At 45.1% G+C, this 18,472-nt stretch overlaps 2 protein-coding genes and 1 long non-coding RNA gene across 14 annotated transcripts in view; 2 read left to right on the top strand and 1 right to left on the bottom strand.

Annotated features, from left to right (window-relative positions):
* The window catches only part of LOC120894823 (Down syndrome cell adhesion molecule-like protein Dscam2), a 108,140-nt gene extending 106,748 nt beyond the window's left edge, over nucleotides 1-1,392 (top strand). For all 11 annotated transcript variants that reach the window (XM_040297663.1, XM_040297659.1, XM_040297664.1 and 8 more), the window contains exons 20-21: nucleotides 341-515; nucleotides 661-1,392. In XM_040297663.1, the coding sequence (XP_040153597.1) occupies nucleotides 341-515; nucleotides 661-886 (401 nt within the window). In that variant the 3' untranslated portion in view covers nucleotides 887-1,392. The remainder of the gene's footprint in view (nucleotides 1-340; nucleotides 516-660) is intronic.
* A 2,959-nt stretch (nucleotides 1,393-4,351) lies between these two features.
* LOC120893489 (ceramide transfer protein) lies at nucleotides 4,352-18,214 on the bottom strand. 2 transcript variants are annotated; one of them, XM_040295411.1, is made up of 8 exons: nucleotides 17,324-18,214; nucleotides 16,731-17,029; nucleotides 16,434-16,664; nucleotides 16,293-16,353; nucleotides 7,499-7,615; nucleotides 6,856-7,413; nucleotides 5,805-5,940; nucleotides 4,352-5,700 (listed from the first exon to the last, which is right to left on the bottom strand). In XM_040295411.1, exons 1-8 carry the CDS (start codon nucleotides 17,555-17,557, stop codon nucleotides 5,573-5,575), a joined length of 1,764 nt encoding a protein of 587 aa, XP_040151345.1. In that variant the 5' UTR covers nucleotides 17,558-18,214; the 3' UTR covers nucleotides 4,352-5,572. The 2 variants fall into 2 exon arrangements, with proteins under 2 accessions (XP_040151345.1, XP_040151346.1); XM_040295412.1 differs by lacking the exons at nucleotides 16,293-16,353; nucleotides 16,434-16,664; nucleotides 16,731-17,029; nucleotides 17,324-18,214 and adding an exon at nucleotides 10,729-11,169.
* On the top strand, nucleotides 11,336-11,967 carry LOC120893491. The gene is made up of 3 exons (XR_005738132.1): nucleotides 11,336-11,550; nucleotides 11,651-11,695; nucleotides 11,876-11,967. It is a non-coding gene; the product is annotated as an uncharacterized LOC120893491 (long non-coding RNA).
* Nucleotides 18,215-18,472: the final 258 nt, after the last annotated feature.

An 18,472-nucleotide genomic window follows, 5' to 3' on the forward strand; every position in this document is an offset into this window, starting at 1 on the left:
ACGCGCAAGTGCTTCGTTGTTTGCTTTATCACTCACACCAACACGCTCTTTCTCTCTTTCTCTCTCTCTTTACCATTAACTCTTTCTTTTTCATTCAATTGGCAATTCATTTGAACATTTTTATGCTTCTTCTATTTTCCCTGCCTGTTATGTTTGTTTTTGTTTCGTTTACCAACTTTTTAACCTCGGTTGCTAATTTTACATTCATTTATTCCTTCAATTATGTTGTTTTACATCTTCTTATTGCATACTTTTCTGTGAATTTCCATGTCTTTCTTTTTGTTTCTCCCCCCCCCCCCTCCTTCCCATTCGCTTTTTTTCTTTCTTCTATCCTGCACAGACACGCAAGACGAAACGTCTTCGTCTAGCGAAAACTCTCCCTCGAGCATATCGAGAAAATCCAAACCACCCTATCCACCGAGAAAGTCTGCCAAAGCACAGTCGCAAAACCTACCGAAGCGGCATGTGCGTAGCTCTAGCGGGTACTCTAGCCACAACGAAGAAACTACTTTCAGGTAAGTTGATGATGGCCGTCTGCTTGCGGTCCCCGGCCCTGTCCCACGCTGTGTGGCCCTTGCGCTGTGCCGTTGACCGTCCCTCGGGGGCTGCTGTATCACTTTCACTGTTTTTTTCATTCTTTCTACCCTCCCGCCGCAACAGTATATCGAACTATCCCAACTATTCCGATCACATAACACCGCCGGCCCGGTTTTCGGACCTGCTCGGGCGGGACGCCACGCTCGCAGTGTCGTCCGTGAACCCATCCAGCCTGGGCAGCGCGACCGAGATCGGTAGCAACGTGGTGGGCAAAAAGTCGAGCAACCATTCGCCCCGGCCCCGTGCCGGCCAGAAACTGCAGCGGGAAGCGTTTCAGATAAATGTGTAAAAATGTGCGACGACCCGCGGCGAGGTTGAAGTCGTCCTCGATCGCATCATTCCACAACGATCCACAAAGGACTGAATGAAGAGGGGGGGACGTTAGTGTTTAGTGTGCCCGGGAGATCTTCCCCTTTCACGAATACCAAAGACATTGTGTGTGGAGCGTTTCTACACATGTGTCCGCACATAATCAACGGCTGCCCGCCACGTGAGCAGAGAGTTCACCCCCAACACGCATGCCAAAACACATTGTACTGAACGACGATTTCCATCATCAGCCATCATCATGCGCCCATTGGGAGAATGCGAACGTTTTATACGTATATTTTTTATAGACTAACTAACTTGGCTGCATCGCGCAAGCAAAAGGGCACGATCTCACACCAATGCATGCACTAGAAATAATTTTGCTTTACAACAAAAACAACCAACAAACAAAACTCATACAGTCAAATCCCAAAAGGAAAAGAAAACCTAAATGAATAAGAGAATTGAACAAAAAAAAAATTGGAAAACAAGAGAGCAGCGCAAAACACAAAGAAAAACTAATTAGAAACACAAAACAAAAAAGTCAGAAAGAAATACAAAGCGAGAAAGAGAAGAGCATACAAAATAAAAGACAAAAAAGAAAAATCAGACAGAAAAACGCAAACACACAAGCGCTAGCAAAATTGATAGTTAAATAAACCAACACAAAACGATTACAAAGCATGCCAAAACCCTGCATAAAACGAGAAAATGATAAGATGAAATAAGAAAATAAGAGACATAGCGAAAACTTCCCCTAATTAGATAGTATTGTTGCCAAAAGAGGAGGCAAAAACAAGCGCAAAACAAATTGATTAGAACTTAACACACACAAAAAAACGAGGCCCTTACACTCTAAAAGAGGCGTAGACTAATGGAAGGAAGAATGGAATGGATCTTTCTCTAAACCACACTCTTAACTGATCGGCTTAACGTTGCTCCCAAAACGCCTCTTCATTACGTAACTGTTACGTTTGTGAAAATTTCCTTCGGTATAGTTTACTGCGCGCCGCGTGGGTCTGTCTGTCCACCAATCCTTCCACAGGTGGTTGCCAAAACTGGACCAATGCCATCAATCACCGGCTCCGGGTCAATAGTAACTTTTTCCCCCCTGTATATCCGTTTGTAGGTTACATCCAATTTTACAATTTTGCTATTTGTTACTGGGAAGTAGAGGATGAAATATGGAGAGAAGGAGAGAGAGAGAGGTTACATGTTTACAGGGTTGCTCAACTACTGCGCGAAGAGCATAAAGCGTTGAACAAAAAGCTTCCAGTTAAAGTCCCACACACGTGGTACAAAAGTGAACAACACACACACACATAGACACACAAGAGAGAAAAACGGATCATTCACGCTTGTTACGAAGAGCACTTGTTATGAATTGGTAACAATTGAGCCCTTTAAAAGGGTAGCAGAGAAGAGGGGACCCTACCAAACAATCAAGTTGATCGAATCGGAGGGTCTTACTGTGTAAAAGTTAAGAGCGGAACCCCATAAAACGCTGTCAACGATGGGGAAGTGTACTTCCTTTTTTTTGTTTTAAATAGTGTTTAAAGATGACACCTTCTTTAACAACATTCACTGTGTATATAATGAAATCGAATTGAATAACGAACCACACGAAACAGCGAACTAAAAACAAACAAAAAACACGGACAACGGCAAGATAAACCCAAGAACATGCAAGCTTAGAACATTGGTTTTTGGTTGTCTTCTTTTAGTTTTTGAACATTTTTACCATTTTAGCAGTGCCTTGTACCATCAATAGAGAGATACGCTCATTGCTTCTCGCTGCATTGCATACGATGCACTTCCAAATTGTAGCTCAAGCGCTTATTCTTCCGTGTCTTGTGACAAGTTTAACGAATTTTCTTTCAAATTAATTACAAAAAAATGCATACTAGCTTCTTTACATTGAAGCTTTTGACATTGCTATGCCTCATATTGAGTAGGAAAGCATCACCAACAATAACATATCCGTACTGAGTGTATTAACTCAAATATTCAAATTAAACCATTTCTTTTGTGCGTTATTTCCTTCAACTTCTTTTCAACAAAAGCGTTTGTACTTACGAGCCAACAAAGCAAGTGTTTGCACGGTTAAGACATAAACTAAAATAGATAAACCCTACACCTTCCAACAAAAGACATACACTAACTAACAAACACTTAGAACTCCGTGAAGTACTAAGTACCCCGTGTTAGGCTGTAAGTGTTGGGCCCATGTTGGGCGGTAATAAGCAGTCCGTCGCATTGCCGGCCTCGGTGCGTGTATGCAAAAGCCCTAGCCCTAAACCGTAAACGTAAATGAAGTAAACCAATGAGACAATATCGAATGAACCCATTCCAGGTGTGTGTGTGCGTGTGTAGCAGCAAGAAAAACGGGCGGCAGTAGTACCGATCCCGTTTCCTTTTTGCGTGCGCGAATCTGTTTCGTTAAGTTGCTGAGCGCGTGTTTTCGTTTCGCAAAAGAGAGAGAGAGGGAGAAAAAACGAACCGAACAAAACAGATACATGTTATATTTGTACATATATATTTATAGAACGAAATGAATGGCAGAGCGTGTAGAGGAAAGGGATAATAAATAGGAGGGGCGAAACGTTTAGCACCAAGTGTAGCTGGCGCGCTGGCAGTACTGGCCACTGCACTGGATAGACTGTCATGTCTTGTGATTTGGGGCCTGTTTATGGAAAGGATTTGGTTACCCACTCATCATAGTCCCTCTCTCTTAAAGCAAGCCGTAACATAATACGCCAAAAAACACGGAAACCAAACAGAAATATTACAATAAACAGATTGCCAACCTCAGCAAAAGAGTCTGCTCTACACACAACCGACTACAACCATTGAACGGTAGCGAAAGCGAAAATAAAGAATAAACATTTAGGGATTTTTCTCTTCCGTTTTTTGCCCCTCATACATACGCCTAATAAAACACACACACACACATGATCACATCATCGTCATATGTAACGTAAAACAGAAAACTAAATCCTCATTTCCTGGCATAACTACTGTTGGCAAGCGTAAACTACAAATGTAGCTCCAGATGGATAAAATAAGAGAAAACTAAACACACACCGTACATGTACCATCACTATACGCGGAAGTAATAGAGACCTTCATATTAAGGACAACATGACCGATTCAAAGTACACAAAAAAACTAAACGAACCAAAAAATAAACAAAGATAGGCGTATTTCGTTTCCCCCTTCCTGTGAAGCCAAAACTATGTAAGACAAATTGAACAGTCGATTTTAATGAAGCATTGTAACAAAAACTACACAAATGGAACAATAGAACGAATATCAATCGAAAGGAAGGAAAGAGATAAAATAAAGCACGAAACAAACAAAACACACTGAATGAAACAACCAAACGAAACGAAACAACGTGTTACTGTTTTCTTTCAAATGTTCGTTCAAAGCGTTACTCGAAATCTTTCAGTTTTTGTGTGTTATTTTTTTTCTTTCTCTCGGTGTGTATATATATTTTTTTCTCCAACGTACATTGTCTAACAATGCTCACAGGTTTGCTTTCATCACTTCACCAACGACAGCAACGGGAAGAGAAGGAAAGAAAACAAAAATCTGGAGTAGTAGAAGGCTGCATCGATAAGCTAAATGTTACTAACTAACACTAGAGCAAACACGCAACAATTTACACCTTACGTCGATCGACCTGTGGACCAGATCTACCGCAAGTGGATTTCCATCGCTCGTTTTCCCTTTCACACCTTAAAAAACTCTTCACACACATATCAAACATCAACCCGTATTTTTCACTGGAAGGAACCGATGTAACCCGCGAACCGCGAGGGACGCTGAACGCTTTGAAATATTTCAAACCGTTCTCAGCTCACCTTTGAAATGTTTCACACTGCGTTGAAACACCGCGAAGATGGAGGTCGTTTGACGGAAAAGATCGGGTGTTTTTTTGTTTGCTTTGTTTTTTGTTGCATTTCGCATCAGTTTTCGCTGTCCTATCTGTCGCTGCTGCAAACGGGGAGCAGTGTCAATAAAACCTAAAGCCACTGTTCCGAGTAATTTCGCGCAACAGGGCTGACTGTCTTTGTGTTAGTTGTGTGAAATATTACAAACGGCAGTACTGCACGCGCCTCTCTCAACTCACTTTCCCCTTTCAGCGGGGACAGCCCTATATATGCCTCAATCTATGGTACAAACGTAGACACAGACCAGTCCTAAACCCAACCTAACCCCACTTTCCAAGATATGTTCGACAGATTCGACCGGTGTTGGGAGTGCCGGCCGGGAGAGTCCATCCGATATACTACTGCGCGCTATGGGAAAGCTTTACCAGACACACTTCCTCTCTCGCTTGTAGCCTACCAAACGGTCCGAAACTATTTTCCGGGATAAAAATGTACGCACACTCTCTGCTATCGTCTGCTCTATCCACTTAACTAACACGATTTTTCCTACCCATTTCCCGCATACAGCCGCACAACTCCGAGAAACTGCAGCAAGAAGAATAGGAAAATAGTGCATCGAACGTGTGACTTCCGTGTGTAAGTATACACACCCACACACTAACACCATATCTATATAACAACATCTAGATACCTTAAATCTTAAAAATAATAATAAAAAAACTCATAATAAACCAACCGAAGAACCTACTTCTGTGCCGTTGCCGATGATTCTAATACATGATCGGCTTCGCTTTACATTGATCAACAACGTATCCGGTGAAACGCTTAAGGAACTTTGGATATTCTTTCTTATAGATAGCGCGCAGCACGGTCGCTGGGGCCCAGCCGCCAGGATTTACTGGTTTTGGAAGAGACAGAGAGAGAGAGAGAGGGAGAACACAAAGCGATCGAGTATTAGCATACCGAAATAGTTCAATTGTAAAGCAATACACGTTTAATTACCAGTGGAGCAGTAGGTAATTTTGCAGGTCAGATCATCTCGCGTTGCTGTTTTGCTGTCCTTGCCCGGTGGCAGGTAGGTCTGGCAAACTAATATCACCGTTAGATAGATTCGTACGCATTTGCCTTGGTTAGCGGGCTGAAATAGTGGTAAAGCATACTTTTATAGAAGGTTGGTACAGAGAATGTTGCTGTTGGTGAGAAACTACTTATAAAGATACTAAACATAATTTATAAACTCCCGTGTTTAGGATTTTTAACCCCCAAGCCAAGGGAAAACATTGGATTCAATATCACTTCTTCTTCTTCTTCAGTAACGTCCTACGCGCGGACACGCCGGCCTATACAGACTTTTGAGAATTAATCCATTTCCACACAGCCGGATAAGCCAATTCTTGCTACGGGGAGACGGTCCATTCTAGGTTTGAACCCATGACGGGCATGTTTTTGAGTCGTACGAGTTGACGACTGCAACACGGACCGCAGAATATCACATGGCGCTCAATTTTGATGTGTTGACCAGTTTAGATCTGATCCAACGTCAAGCTGATTAGAAGGCGACAACATCGATGTGACAGTACTTCGGTACTTAAAAGTAGCATAACCATTTACAGCGAATGGATTAAATTCCCCTATTACGCAAATTAAGTTACCACCCAAAGAGACGAAATGCTATTTCATGCCAGTAGAACATCGAAATCACTCATCAAATCAAACATGGTTTACGCTTCGCTCAACTCATTCCGGTACCAATCATGTCAACGAGACCAAAGCACGACAAGCACATGTCGCACAAGTGATCGCCTCATTCCATAATTCGCCTCTCACACGCAATGGAAAACCTTTCTACACAACACATAACACACATGTGTGCAAAGATAGCATCGAAAGCTCTACACGGAACAGCTCTACACAAGTATGCAAACATCAGATAAATGGCAGAAAAACCACCGCAACGAAAGAATCACCCACCAAATCTGCACATTATACACTCGCATGTTGCGCGATCATTAAAAGAGAGCAGCTCCATCTCGCAAAACAATCCCCCACTTACCGGATACTCTTCGTTCTGATTGGAATGATTGCACACGATCCACACGTCGTTCGCACCAGCGTCCAGATTGTCGGTGATGCGGCGCATGTGCGACCAGAACAGTGCATCCCGCTGGCTGGCGGGCCAGATCCGCTTGTACGTCTGCAGAAAGACGAGCGTGTCCGGTGCGACATTGTCCACGATCTGCACATCCTCCAGCGTCGTCTCCCAATCGTTCCGGTACGCCGGATCGAAGAAGTAATGGCACATCTCGCGGGCCGTGACGCCCTTCACCACGTGGCAGGACTTGAGCGGATCGATCACCATACCGTCCACCTCCTCCTCGCGCCGGTACATCTTCATCTCGCCCTCGTCCGCGAACAGCTGCCACCCGTTGCCGTCCTCGCCGACGCCCTGCCGGGCCTGCGTCAGCTGCTCCGTGCAGATCCGATCGATCTCGGGCCACAGCTTGTGGCTCTTGGCCTGCGCACCGGTACCGAAGTCTTCCGCCAGCTGCGGTATCTCGTCCTCCGTCTCGGCGCTGGGGCTGTGCAACGAACTCACATTGCTTATCTGGGACTGTGGAAAGGGACAACGAAAGGGAAACAAGGAAGATAAAGTTAGCATTTATTCACCACAGAGCCTGTGTTTGCATGCAGCTTACCTGTTGCGATTGATATTTCAACCTTACTCGCAGCTGACGATCTTCCTCGATCTTGTCTAGGCCCGTTTCGACCGCGTCAAAGAACTCATCCTCCGGAATGGTGGAGTGCGGTCCTTCCTAAGTGAGGGATAATGGGAAAAGTAAACAAATCGTTAGTGTAAAGCTAAGTTAGGGTGTAGTATACAAGAAAAAAAGATCATCTTAATGAGTCGAGTATTCACTCGCACATGGATTTGCTTGTTTAAAATGTGACTAAAGTTGATGAGCGCAAACAAATTAAGAACATCTTCCCATACATTGACTAACGCGATGCGTCATCATCTCTAACACAAACCATTTACCGGATCTAATTGGTTAATCAAATCGACTTTATTCTTTCCCATTTTTTACGAATAAGGTTTGACAAAAAAGAAATAATTTCACGACATTAGCATTCAAGCAACGATCGTACGTCCGATCGGAGAAGACAAGCAAAGAATGTTTCCATTTTTGTACTCAAACATCCACAACACCGCGCCACATTTCTATTTCATCCCGGACTTTTTGTTCCGAAACGGCGCAAAAATATTAATACATCAATCAACGCTCCTCCTTCTCCTTCTCCTCGGTGCTTTCATAATCGTGTGAGACGTGCAAGTGCGGTGGTGACGACACCCGCGCACCCAAGCATGGGCAGGGTCGCGTGGACGCGTTCGCCGTCATTGGGCGCAAGCAGTGACGAACACACGTGGAATATTAAAACCTATCCACTTTTGCTCCTTGAAAGATGAGACGAAATGACGATAGTTGTGTTTTTCGTAGCTGCATTGTGCTCTTACTGACGCCATATTAAGTGAGAGTTAGTGATAGGTACCAGCAGCATGGTGTTACTTTACTGAATTCCCAAGAGTGCCAAGGTTCTCTCTCCCACTATGTTGTGATCTAACCCATCAATTTAATTGCCCTCTCTTCTTGGAAGGCTTGAGGGCCTGCAACAATCAATCCACCTGAGCTCAACACCTTGTCTGAACCTTGCCAACTGAAGTTTCAATGTTTAGCGCTACTAATTAATCAACTCTTTCGCTCGCTGACCGTAGCCTTGCACCTTAGGAGGATTGCGCTCTGTCGATGCCCTCTCATCTAATGCTTCGAAACCGGACCGGCGAACCGAAGTGCACCACTCAAAGATGTGACCATCGAAGCGATCTATCCGGTCACACACGCACACCCACCGGATGATCTTCCGAATTGGTTTCGCGTCGCGTTTTTGGAGGGATGTCACGCGTATATAGCCATATATAGGGGAGGAGAGTTTGGCAATTTGGCGTGGTGCTGGTGAAAACCACAACCACCAGCTGACCTTAGCCTTGGCTTGGCCTGATGGCGAGACAGTTTTATCGTGGCTGGTGGTGGTTTTCTTGCCGAGCCGTGTCCCCGCCGCGATGGCGAGGAGGAGGAGTTTTGCATATCATCCCAATTTCCGGACCAAAACAAAGTGAACTTGACTGGTGATTATGTCACGTGTTCGCGGTGTGTTTGCGTGTTGTATCATCGACCTGTTGCCGAATATTCGGCAATGGAGTTTGGTTTTAAGGTTTGTAAATTAATGTTTTGTGTTTATGTGTAGTTTTCAAGTTATTGGATCGTACCCAAAGTTGATCTCATTTTCAGAAAAACAAACAGCAAAGAATCACCAAAACAAGTCACTGAAGTTCAAGTTTAATTGTCTTAGACAGAGAATCAACAGAGTTAATCAACAGATCATTGTCCAAGAAGATTGTTTTCGAAAGATAGATGCAGTCGTTGCCGCTTTTAATTCACCAATTTTTGCCTCTGAAGCTTCATGTTTTGGTCTCGAGAGCATCAATTTATGACTGTAAGTCAATCGTTTTGTTTACACGTGCAGATTTTGACAATATCAGTGGAATCTGCTAAGATGGCATGTATTTCCAGCTATAAACAATGGCAATGACAACAAAGACGTCACGAAATTTTTTGAAATGTAACTTAAAAGTTGCCAAAAATCTACTCAAACAACTTGTGAATTCTATCATGATTTTGCGGAGTAACAAATTGACCTAAGGATAAAAATATCATTAATGAGACAGAAATTAATGCCTTAGAGTTAACATTAAGGGACACCGACTGTAAGGCGTATTTTCATGACGAATTCTTAAGCGATCTTGTAAAAGACTGATGAATAGTTCTATACACTATACTGATTGAAAAAATGTGATTATTCAGCGTGATTATAGATGACTCGATAAACTAATAAAAGGCTGAAATCGATTGCTTTTGTTGATATTTATGTTCATGTAGCTTCTAAATTAGCCCTTAACAGAAAATCCAACCTATTTCCTTAAAACTCAAGTAACAACGACAACACCTCTTCCGCTCTCATTAACCACTGCGTAAAATAGGCCGACCCATTGGTCAGCGTAGCAACATAAAAAACCGCAATTAAAACAACCGCCCAGAATAATTCGCCCAAACAAACAGTTGCTGCTCGAGAATAATATCAACATACGCTTAAAAGCACCGGGGCCAAACAACGCCCCAAAAAGCTCATCCGCCCCGAAGTAAACAACACAACAAACGTGTCCCCCCGATCGCCTTATGCGCGGGGGAAGGCCGCAGGATCGAATTTACATTTCCAGCGTACACAGAGAGCTCTTATCCGTGGCCGGACCATCGGTGAACCTTAATGGATCCAGCTGAGACACCAACTGGGCCAGGGTTACCGCCGGGTGGCCGACCAAAACCAACGCACCACCGCTCGGACGGCGTTTCGTAAAAGCAATTGTTTACATTTTCGGGGGTAAAGACATTTTCGATTCCACACAGCACAGCAACGTAGTTGCAGGCCTCCCCCGCCGGCCGAGGGGGGAGGGGGAGTAATAATTTGTTGCAAACGATAATAGCCATGATATTTCGGTTCGGACGTCGGACGGACAGGTGTGTTGATTGGCAACGATCAGTTTCGAAGCTTATGGTAAGGGGTATTAGGTCACCCGATTGGGCGACGACATAGACACTGAATTGTTGGAACGAAGAAGGTTAAGTCCAGTTCCAAAACGATCATCATGCTCGGGTGTGTATGATGAAGCACAAATGACCCACTTGTTCGGTGAAATCTTTAAGATCGTTGGCAAATTTTTAATAGCAGTTGGGACACAACACGTTTGTTCTTATAGGTTATTCCAACATCAAAATTCTTGCACACTTTACACCGTTCCAAATAAGACACTTACTATTTCTTTGCGCAGCAGCCCTTTAAACAATCGTGCCGTTGTTAGCGAAGGCATGTTTGCAAACTGTCTCGAAGATCACCACGAATTTTCAAAGCTGATCACACACAAACACACTGCAGACGTTTTCACAAAATGTATCCACACTTCATTCACGACCGTTCCACTAAAAAGGGCTTTACTAGGGTAAAAGTTTCCCCTCAAAACACAACTCCAATCCGATTACCAAAACGAAACCGTTGTTCGCCCTTGGATGCGTTTTGTCAAGCCGGCCGTACTAATTGGCGGGAAGCTGATGCACTGCTACGTATCATGCGGAATTTGTCCCCGGGCGATGCATTCACCAGCGAAGCTTTACACACAGAAGCTATCACACACTGCAACACAGAGCGCGCGCGCAGCGAGTCAGCCCGATCCGTACGACGGCACAACCGAAAGTGACAGTGCGGCAGGCCCTCGTAACGACCCGCGGGCCCGGAGAGTGTGTGCGTTGACGCGCTTCGTTGACGGAGTGGTTGCGTCGGGCTCTCTAGGCTCTAGCTCGCGATGCATGCGCGCATCGGTGGTGAGGGAGATCTCGATCGCGCCACATCGGAGGAGAGTTCGGGAAGCTTTTGTGCCATTGTCGTACGCCGTCTTGGCGCGCGTTTAGTCGATGGATTTTACAGTCCTTCTTCTTCTTCTTCTTGGGCGGTGTTGGGCAACGGCCAGTTACAACAGTGCGTCACATCCGAGCAAGCACGCAGACCGATCGATTGATTTATGATTTGCAATGAAGCCCCACACACCTCCATCAAACCAACGAAGAGAGTGGATGCGGAAAAGGTTTTTAATTTATTTTAAAACATTTTTTTGATAATTAATATCAGCATAGAATGGCCGTTTCTTAATCGGTAAGCGTCTTTTCGGTCTACTCCGAATACAGGTACGCGTGTTGTGTAAACAAGAGATGACTAACAGGCTTGACAAGGTGAGTCAAACAGAAATATCGATGCGTTATCAGAGGATATGTTTTCTAAGATAATCAATCGATAAGCTGCCGTATTTCAAAACAGACTACAACTACTCATTGCCAGTTCTAGAAAAAATAGATTAAAATGATCTTCATGCTAACTTCTCGACTGATCGCAAACAACACTTCCCCATCCAGCTCTCATCAACACAACGAAATTGAAACCTCGTGTTTAATAACATTTCCTCTAAAGAGCGCCAAAGCACCCACCACCGAACACACAATTGTAAACAATTTGGCATGCATCTTGCTTCATCGGTCCTGCCAGCTTCACTTTCATTACACCGTACAAACAACACTTGGTGCCATTTGCAGTCGGCATTTGTGTGTCCAATCGAAAGCCACCCTTTTTCTACACCCCTTTAGCTTCTTTGAGCTACAGCAGCAGCAGCAGCAGTGGCAAGTACAATTCGTCTTTAAAAGCAATTGAACCTGCCGGGCTTTATGAACGAAAATATCAATCAACGCGTAAGTTCAACCCCGCGCGATCGAGCTAATAAGGTTTATTGCAGGTTGGAAAATAACAATAACAGCGCGGCCCGATTCAATGCAGTGTGGTCAGCAGCGGTGGCTGTTAGGAAATGAAACAATTCATTGCCCAATTGTAATTACAGATCAGGTGGTACCGAGTTTTGTGCCGTCCTGGCAAGATAGAATCGAGAATTGTAATGATCTCAGCAGGTTCAAAAGGCGCCTTGTACGATCGAACGATCGGGTTAAAGAGCAATGCCGCAATAAAGAAAGGAAATAAGCCTTGGCAATATCAAAATGGTTTGACAATCGATGCTGACACTTAAACTGTTAAACAGCATGCACAAAATGTGCAAGAAAAACTACTTTTAAAAACTGAAAGTCCCAAAAACTACAATCACCTTACGAACAATAATAAACAAAAGGAAACTGAAACTGTCTCACACTGGCCATATGGATGCCACCCAACAAATTACATAACTGGTGTTTATAAAACCTGAACACACCCGAGACAGAGAGAGAGAGAGGGAGAGAGAAAAGGTTTACAATTCGTTTTAAAAAAACCGGTAAACCGTGGAAAAAGGGAACGATCGAGAAAATGAACTACTAAGACGATCACGATCGAGAAGAGCGGACGATGGACCGAACGGCAGCACAGAAAGAGAAAGAAAGCAAACAACACCAAGCGGGGGAACCTGGGGGGCCAGAAACAGCTGGAATTTGTCTCTGCGCAGAGATAAACGAACTTTGGGACACGAATCTCGTTCAAGGTTGGACACGGCACATACATGTGGCATATATTTTTATCGGCAACGTTAAAAAAAAGGCCGAAAAGTGGGAAAACTTGTCATCGTTTCTCCACTCCGAGTAGCAAATTGTCACACTTGTAACTAAAAGGGAAACTCCCTTTGCACTGCCGCTGCAAGTTACAAGTGTAAGGCCAAGCGGCAAGCAAGACTATTAAGAAATAGCCGCTATTTTCCTTGCACAAAACAAAATTCAAACTTTTACAACGCTTCACGATTTACGATTCAGGCTTTTTCGCAAAGCGCTTCACATTCCTTTCATCATGTTTTATACAATATCAAGCGAATTCGTGTTGTGGTGCCTTCGTTGTGCGGCTATTCGCACACATTTAATCCTGCACAGCTGCCCAGCCTCTCGATTGTTACACTTGGCGTGTGAAATGCGGTGGAACGGGAGCAGCGCTTTGGGACATCGAAAGATAGCGTCACAATTATTCAACCACATCTCACAGGTTTGACCTACATTCTGGCTGCCCGTTTCAACATCCTTTCACTTTCAAAAAATCACCGCAGGGATCGATGATTTAGGGCCATTTTATTCCCTCCCAAAAAAAGGGGATGGAGATGGAGCCCGACAAGCCACTGGGAGGAATTTAACCGCCCAAGGGATGTTTTCTGATAAATTTAAATTCTAAAAAGGAACAATTAAACTATTGTAGTTATTATACAAAGTGTCTTATGTGTATTGGAAAATAAATTATTGTTTGTTAGCGATATAGTTTACATCATCTCCCTCTACTACCGTTTCTTCGCTGTTCGTTATTCACGCAATCGTCCAAAATCAGCCGAAGACCCTACACTACCAGTCGTTAATTAATCTCTAACAACAACAGCATGCTTTCAACAATGCTCCACCAAAAATGGATCAACGCATCGAGACCCATTAGCTGCCCCCCCGAAATGGGAACGACCTACAAACGATGCGTGCGTGCAGTTAGACCAGCGATCCATCCAAACCCCACAGCCCGGACAGTAGCACCACCACCGGGATGAGAGATGCCATCGGGAAAGATGAACTAATCCCCCCAAGGTACCCCAAATATTTTGATCGGTCACTCTCGCACACACACACACACACACGGGCCGCGTACAATACATCACCGCGTGTGATTACGCGGGCGCGCGCGCGCGTGCGACCATGCTTCCAGGCCGTGTACCATCGAAAGCGAAACGAGGCTACGAGCGTTAGGTGAATTTTAAGTTTTGACGGTCATCGATCGATCGTACGATCGCGCACACGAATCCAACGCACATCATGGACAAACAGGTTTCTTGCGCTGCACTTCCAGTGAGTTCCTAAGTCCGTCGCATCTCTCGCGCTGGGTGTGTGTCTGTGGAATGGTGAAAGGACACGCGATAAAGGGCTGTTTTGGGCAACGTATCAATCGGCCATTCGGTTGCCTAAAACGAAAACAACTTCTCTCCCCCACTCGACCAAAACATAGCACATCTTCTGCCGGGAACCATGACCTATAATCCGAAAACAGGTTTGCTCGCGCGGTTCCGAAGCCAGGTCGACGTACAACGGAGCGTTCGATACCTTTCCGACGCGTGCCATCGCCCTTCGCGATGTGCCGATGTCGCTGTACTAAAAAAGCAATTCACACCCCTATCACTATCACCCAACAACGCCCAAAGTGACACGAATGCGTACAACCATTGCGTTCGTTGGCAAACAAAGTCGCGCAGTGTGCCGCTACCACCCGTTCAGGGTTAATTGTGTGTTCACATTTTCGATCAGCCCGCTTTTTATCAACCCACTCCGGGACGGGTTTGCACGTTCGGGCAGACCCGCTTCACTTATCGTCCCCCGGGTTGCATACCTAACTAAGCGCAATGGTAGTAAAATCGTTCGTTCGTAAACCACCATTTGTTTCAAACAGGCGCTCGCACGCATTTGTGCGCAGTCTCTTCAGTGCGATCCCATCCCAAAGTCACCGCCACCAGGGTCAAAGGCGCCGAAGGGCACGGGCAACAACACAGTGGTTGAGAAAATTTCTGCATTGGCACCGATGGCACGAACGTTAAGGTGATTCATTTTATTGGTTCAAACATCCACGAACGAGCCCCGAGGTTAACGGCAAGCCGGGGGACAAACTTTGCACGCGTGTGTGAGTGCTTGTGTTGCCGAAAGTAAACAAGCTTACGATTAATGTGTGTCGTGTCCAAAATCGTACTCTTCGTCGCGCTAAAAGCTTGGAAGGAAATTTAATCCCTCCATCAGCAGTGCAAGATAAAAACGAGGTTTTGTGTCAACGATAACAATTATCTGCAGCGGCAGTGCAGTGAAACAATACGCCCGGTAAATATTGCCGGTTGTTTATAGAGCTATTAAAATAAAAACACTACCAGCGTCACCAGCATTGATTGTTTAAAATCGTTGGAAAAACGATTAAATGTTGTGGTCGATATTGAATACTTGCGCTAATGTGCGCTTCAACTTGTTAGGTTTGTTTAGCGTGCGTGCTTGACCGTGGATAGTGGAGTTAAACAACGGGGTTTTGCACACAAACGATCGTACAGTATATGATAAAAATAGAGAAATTGATTGTTTGTACGTGCAAAAGATTAAGTAGATTATAATGCATAACGATACTATAGTTGAAATATTGCAAAAAGTGTCTTAAGGTTCACAATTTTTGCCTATGATCACCACAAGATCACCTGTATGAATACGTTGTGTTTTTGAGTGTAATAAAAAAGCCGGATAAAATTGCCAAAATCATTTAACATAAATAAATAAGGCAAATCAATTTAGAGAGATGACTTAAACAGTTTAAACTGTGTAAAATAATCATCCATTGTATCACGAAACCCTTTGAAAGTCGATCAACCAAAGCAGATGTACATTAAAACATGAAAAATCATACAAAACTCTACAACACAGTTAAACATAAACAAAATACATACAAAATAAAGTAGACAAACATCCCAAAAACAGTTGTTAAAACGAACTGAACAAATAATATTGCCCACGTTGGGGGCCACCCGCAGCTACGAACTACATCTTGATAACCGAGCACCAGAAAAAGAAACGTCCCACATACAGAGCGGGCGATATCGCTCTTATCAGGCAGCTAAAAATCGACAAATTGTACGTTTACAGCCAGTTGGTTGAATCATACACGCGGCCGGCGCACACTGAACACGTTGCACAAAGGGCCTTCCCCCTTCCATAAAACGTGCACGCGTTTGTTTAGCCTCCGCATCACCGTGAGCATGAGTAATTTGCAAAGCAAAACGGCCTCGATTTGTGTAAATGCCTTCCGCCGACTTACCTCTAAATCTGGCCCCGGGATAACGGAGTTCCTGTTCTTTGCCAGCTCATCTTTGGCAGTTCTGCAATGGATAGGGAGAGAGATATGATTACATTACCATTCTTTCGTCACAACAAAGCATTGTCCCTTTTGCCAACCTACCGGTACAGCTCTTCTGCCTTTCTCCGCCGCTCCTGCTCCTTGTCGAGCTTTTTCTTGAAGCTTTCCTCCTTCTGCGAGATGATGTCGAGACAGTGCTGCAGCGTTATGATCACGCCGGCCGTCGTTTCGCGGAACGTGATCGCCTCGCCGCGGAAATCGATCGGCTTCAGCCCATCGCCCAGATCGAGCGGCGGTTGGTCTTCGTTTTTGGTGTGCAGTGCGTCAAAGTAGCTGCAAGGAGAGCAATTTTAGGTTAAAAAAAACCGAGCTTATGATTGTGTTTTCGGGCCGCCTTACCGTTGCAGTGTGTCGATCTGCCCGTACAGGATGTCGCGAAACGTTTCGATCTCGTGCAGCTTCTCCCGCAGCCCGCGGCTCACCCGCTTCAGGCTGCTGCCGCTCGCCGTGGACAGTGTGTTGGACTGTAGCGAGATGGTGCTGCCATGGCGCCGCAAGCTCACCGTTTCCGGCAGGTCCGTTTTGTACGACTGCAGCACCTCGATCCAGTTACTTTTGTCTTCCGGCGTTTCCGCCCGCAGATACCACACGTTCTGTCCGATTGCCACATCGAACCGGCATTCGTCGAACTCGTGAGACTGCAAAGGAAACAAGAAGAAGAACATTTTGTTAACACTCATCGGCCAAAAGCGAGCCATCGGAATGGAATTCCCTCATGAACACAATGTTTCGGGGTTAATAGAGTCAATTGCGGGCGGTGATAAATATGCTGCTCATGGATGGGTTTGGCCAATCGTCCAGGGGGCCGTAATCAGTGGGACTTTCGGGTCGCCCATTCCTTGCCACAATGCAACCCCGATACTCGCTTATCGTGCCCGGCGAGTTCGAGGTCAAACTGGTTGAACCTCCTGCCGGTTCAGGAATTTGCTCACCTTTATCGTTGCCTTCTGCAGACTGATCGCGCCCCGGCATCCGAAGTCGCTGTCCTGTTCGCTTTTGTAGTACGACAGTGTGCCATCCTTCAGCACGATAAAGCGCGGCTGCCAGCCGTGTATGTAGTTGGTCCACTTGCTCAGATAGCCCTTCAGCTCCGGGCTGCTCAGGTTCAGTTCTACCTCTGAGTCATCACTGTTCGAGTTGTTCTGCACATAGTAATCGTCGGCCATTGCACGTTCTGGTCCGAATGGTTGCTGCGTGATTGCTACGGTTGCTGTTGCCGATGGCGTTGAGTTTTTCGCCTATCTTCCCACTACACTCTTCTCTCGACACACTCCGGTCGGTTGAGCAAGACTTTCCCAAAAAAACAACAACCAACAACAACAACGGAAAAACAGACACAAAGCAGCACAGCCGAAACGCCACCGCACCAGCAGACTTTCCACAAACTTTCTCTCTATCTCGTGTTTGCGTACGCGACCACTGTCAGTATTTGCCCCACCTCACACTCTGGCCGCGTTCCCCACCCGTTTTCCCGGTAGGGGGGCGGACGGTTTTTCTCGCGTTTCGTCCGAACGGGAGCGCAAATAGCAGCCAACAAAACAAAACCTCGTATCAATTTTCCCGGTCCGCTAGTCGAAACCGGACCGATTGCCGCTTTGCAACAAGATGCACCACACTGCCGGGAGGTCACAGTTTGGGGAGGTTGCCGAGGGATGTGTTTCTTATCGCAGAGAGACGGGAAAACCTTGGCAAACTGTTGGGCGAGCTGGCCAACACGTCACGGGCGGCGTTTGCTTAGCAGTAGCTGCTTTCTGCGTGAAGATACGATTTTGCGGTATTATTATTGTTTAGAAGTTGGTTCCACCTTGGCTCGCAATGCATGCCAGTGTGGCCAGATTATTTTGGCTATTAGCGGCAACCCTTCAAAAGCCCTCGCTTGAAACGTCAAAAACCGTCACAAGTACTGAAAAAAAAGTCGCCAGACAGGGAAAATCGCACCAAATTCGATCGTTTGGCGACGGTTTTTTTTGCCGAAAATTGGTACAGTTACCCTAGTGATTTGCATTTGGAGTTTAATACATTAAATGATTTGGGAAATAGTTTTATGACTTTTGGGTAAGTATTATGAAAAAATCTGTGAT

This window comes from Anopheles arabiensis, chromosome 2, assembly GCF_016920715.1.
Source record: "Anopheles arabiensis isolate DONGOLA chromosome 2, AaraD3, whole genome shotgun sequence".
NCBI classification, from domain to species: domain Eukaryota; kingdom Metazoa; phylum Arthropoda; class Insecta; order Diptera; family Culicidae; genus Anopheles; species Anopheles arabiensis.

Excerpts from the sequence above, each read along its gene's own strand:
- LOC120893489 (XM_040295411.1), bottom strand. The coding sequence starts at position 17,557 with ATGGCCGACGATTACTATGTGCAGAACAACTCGAACAGTGATGACTCA. Across the intron at positions 7,414-7,498 it reads TGAAATATCAATCGCAACAG|TCCCAGATAAGCAATGTGAG; the intron begins GTAAGCTGCATG and ends CCCTTTCCACAG. Across the intron at positions 5,701-5,804 it reads AATTACCTACTGCTCCACTG|TAAATCCTGGCGGCTGGGCC; the intron begins GTAATTAAACGT and ends TTCCAAAACCAG.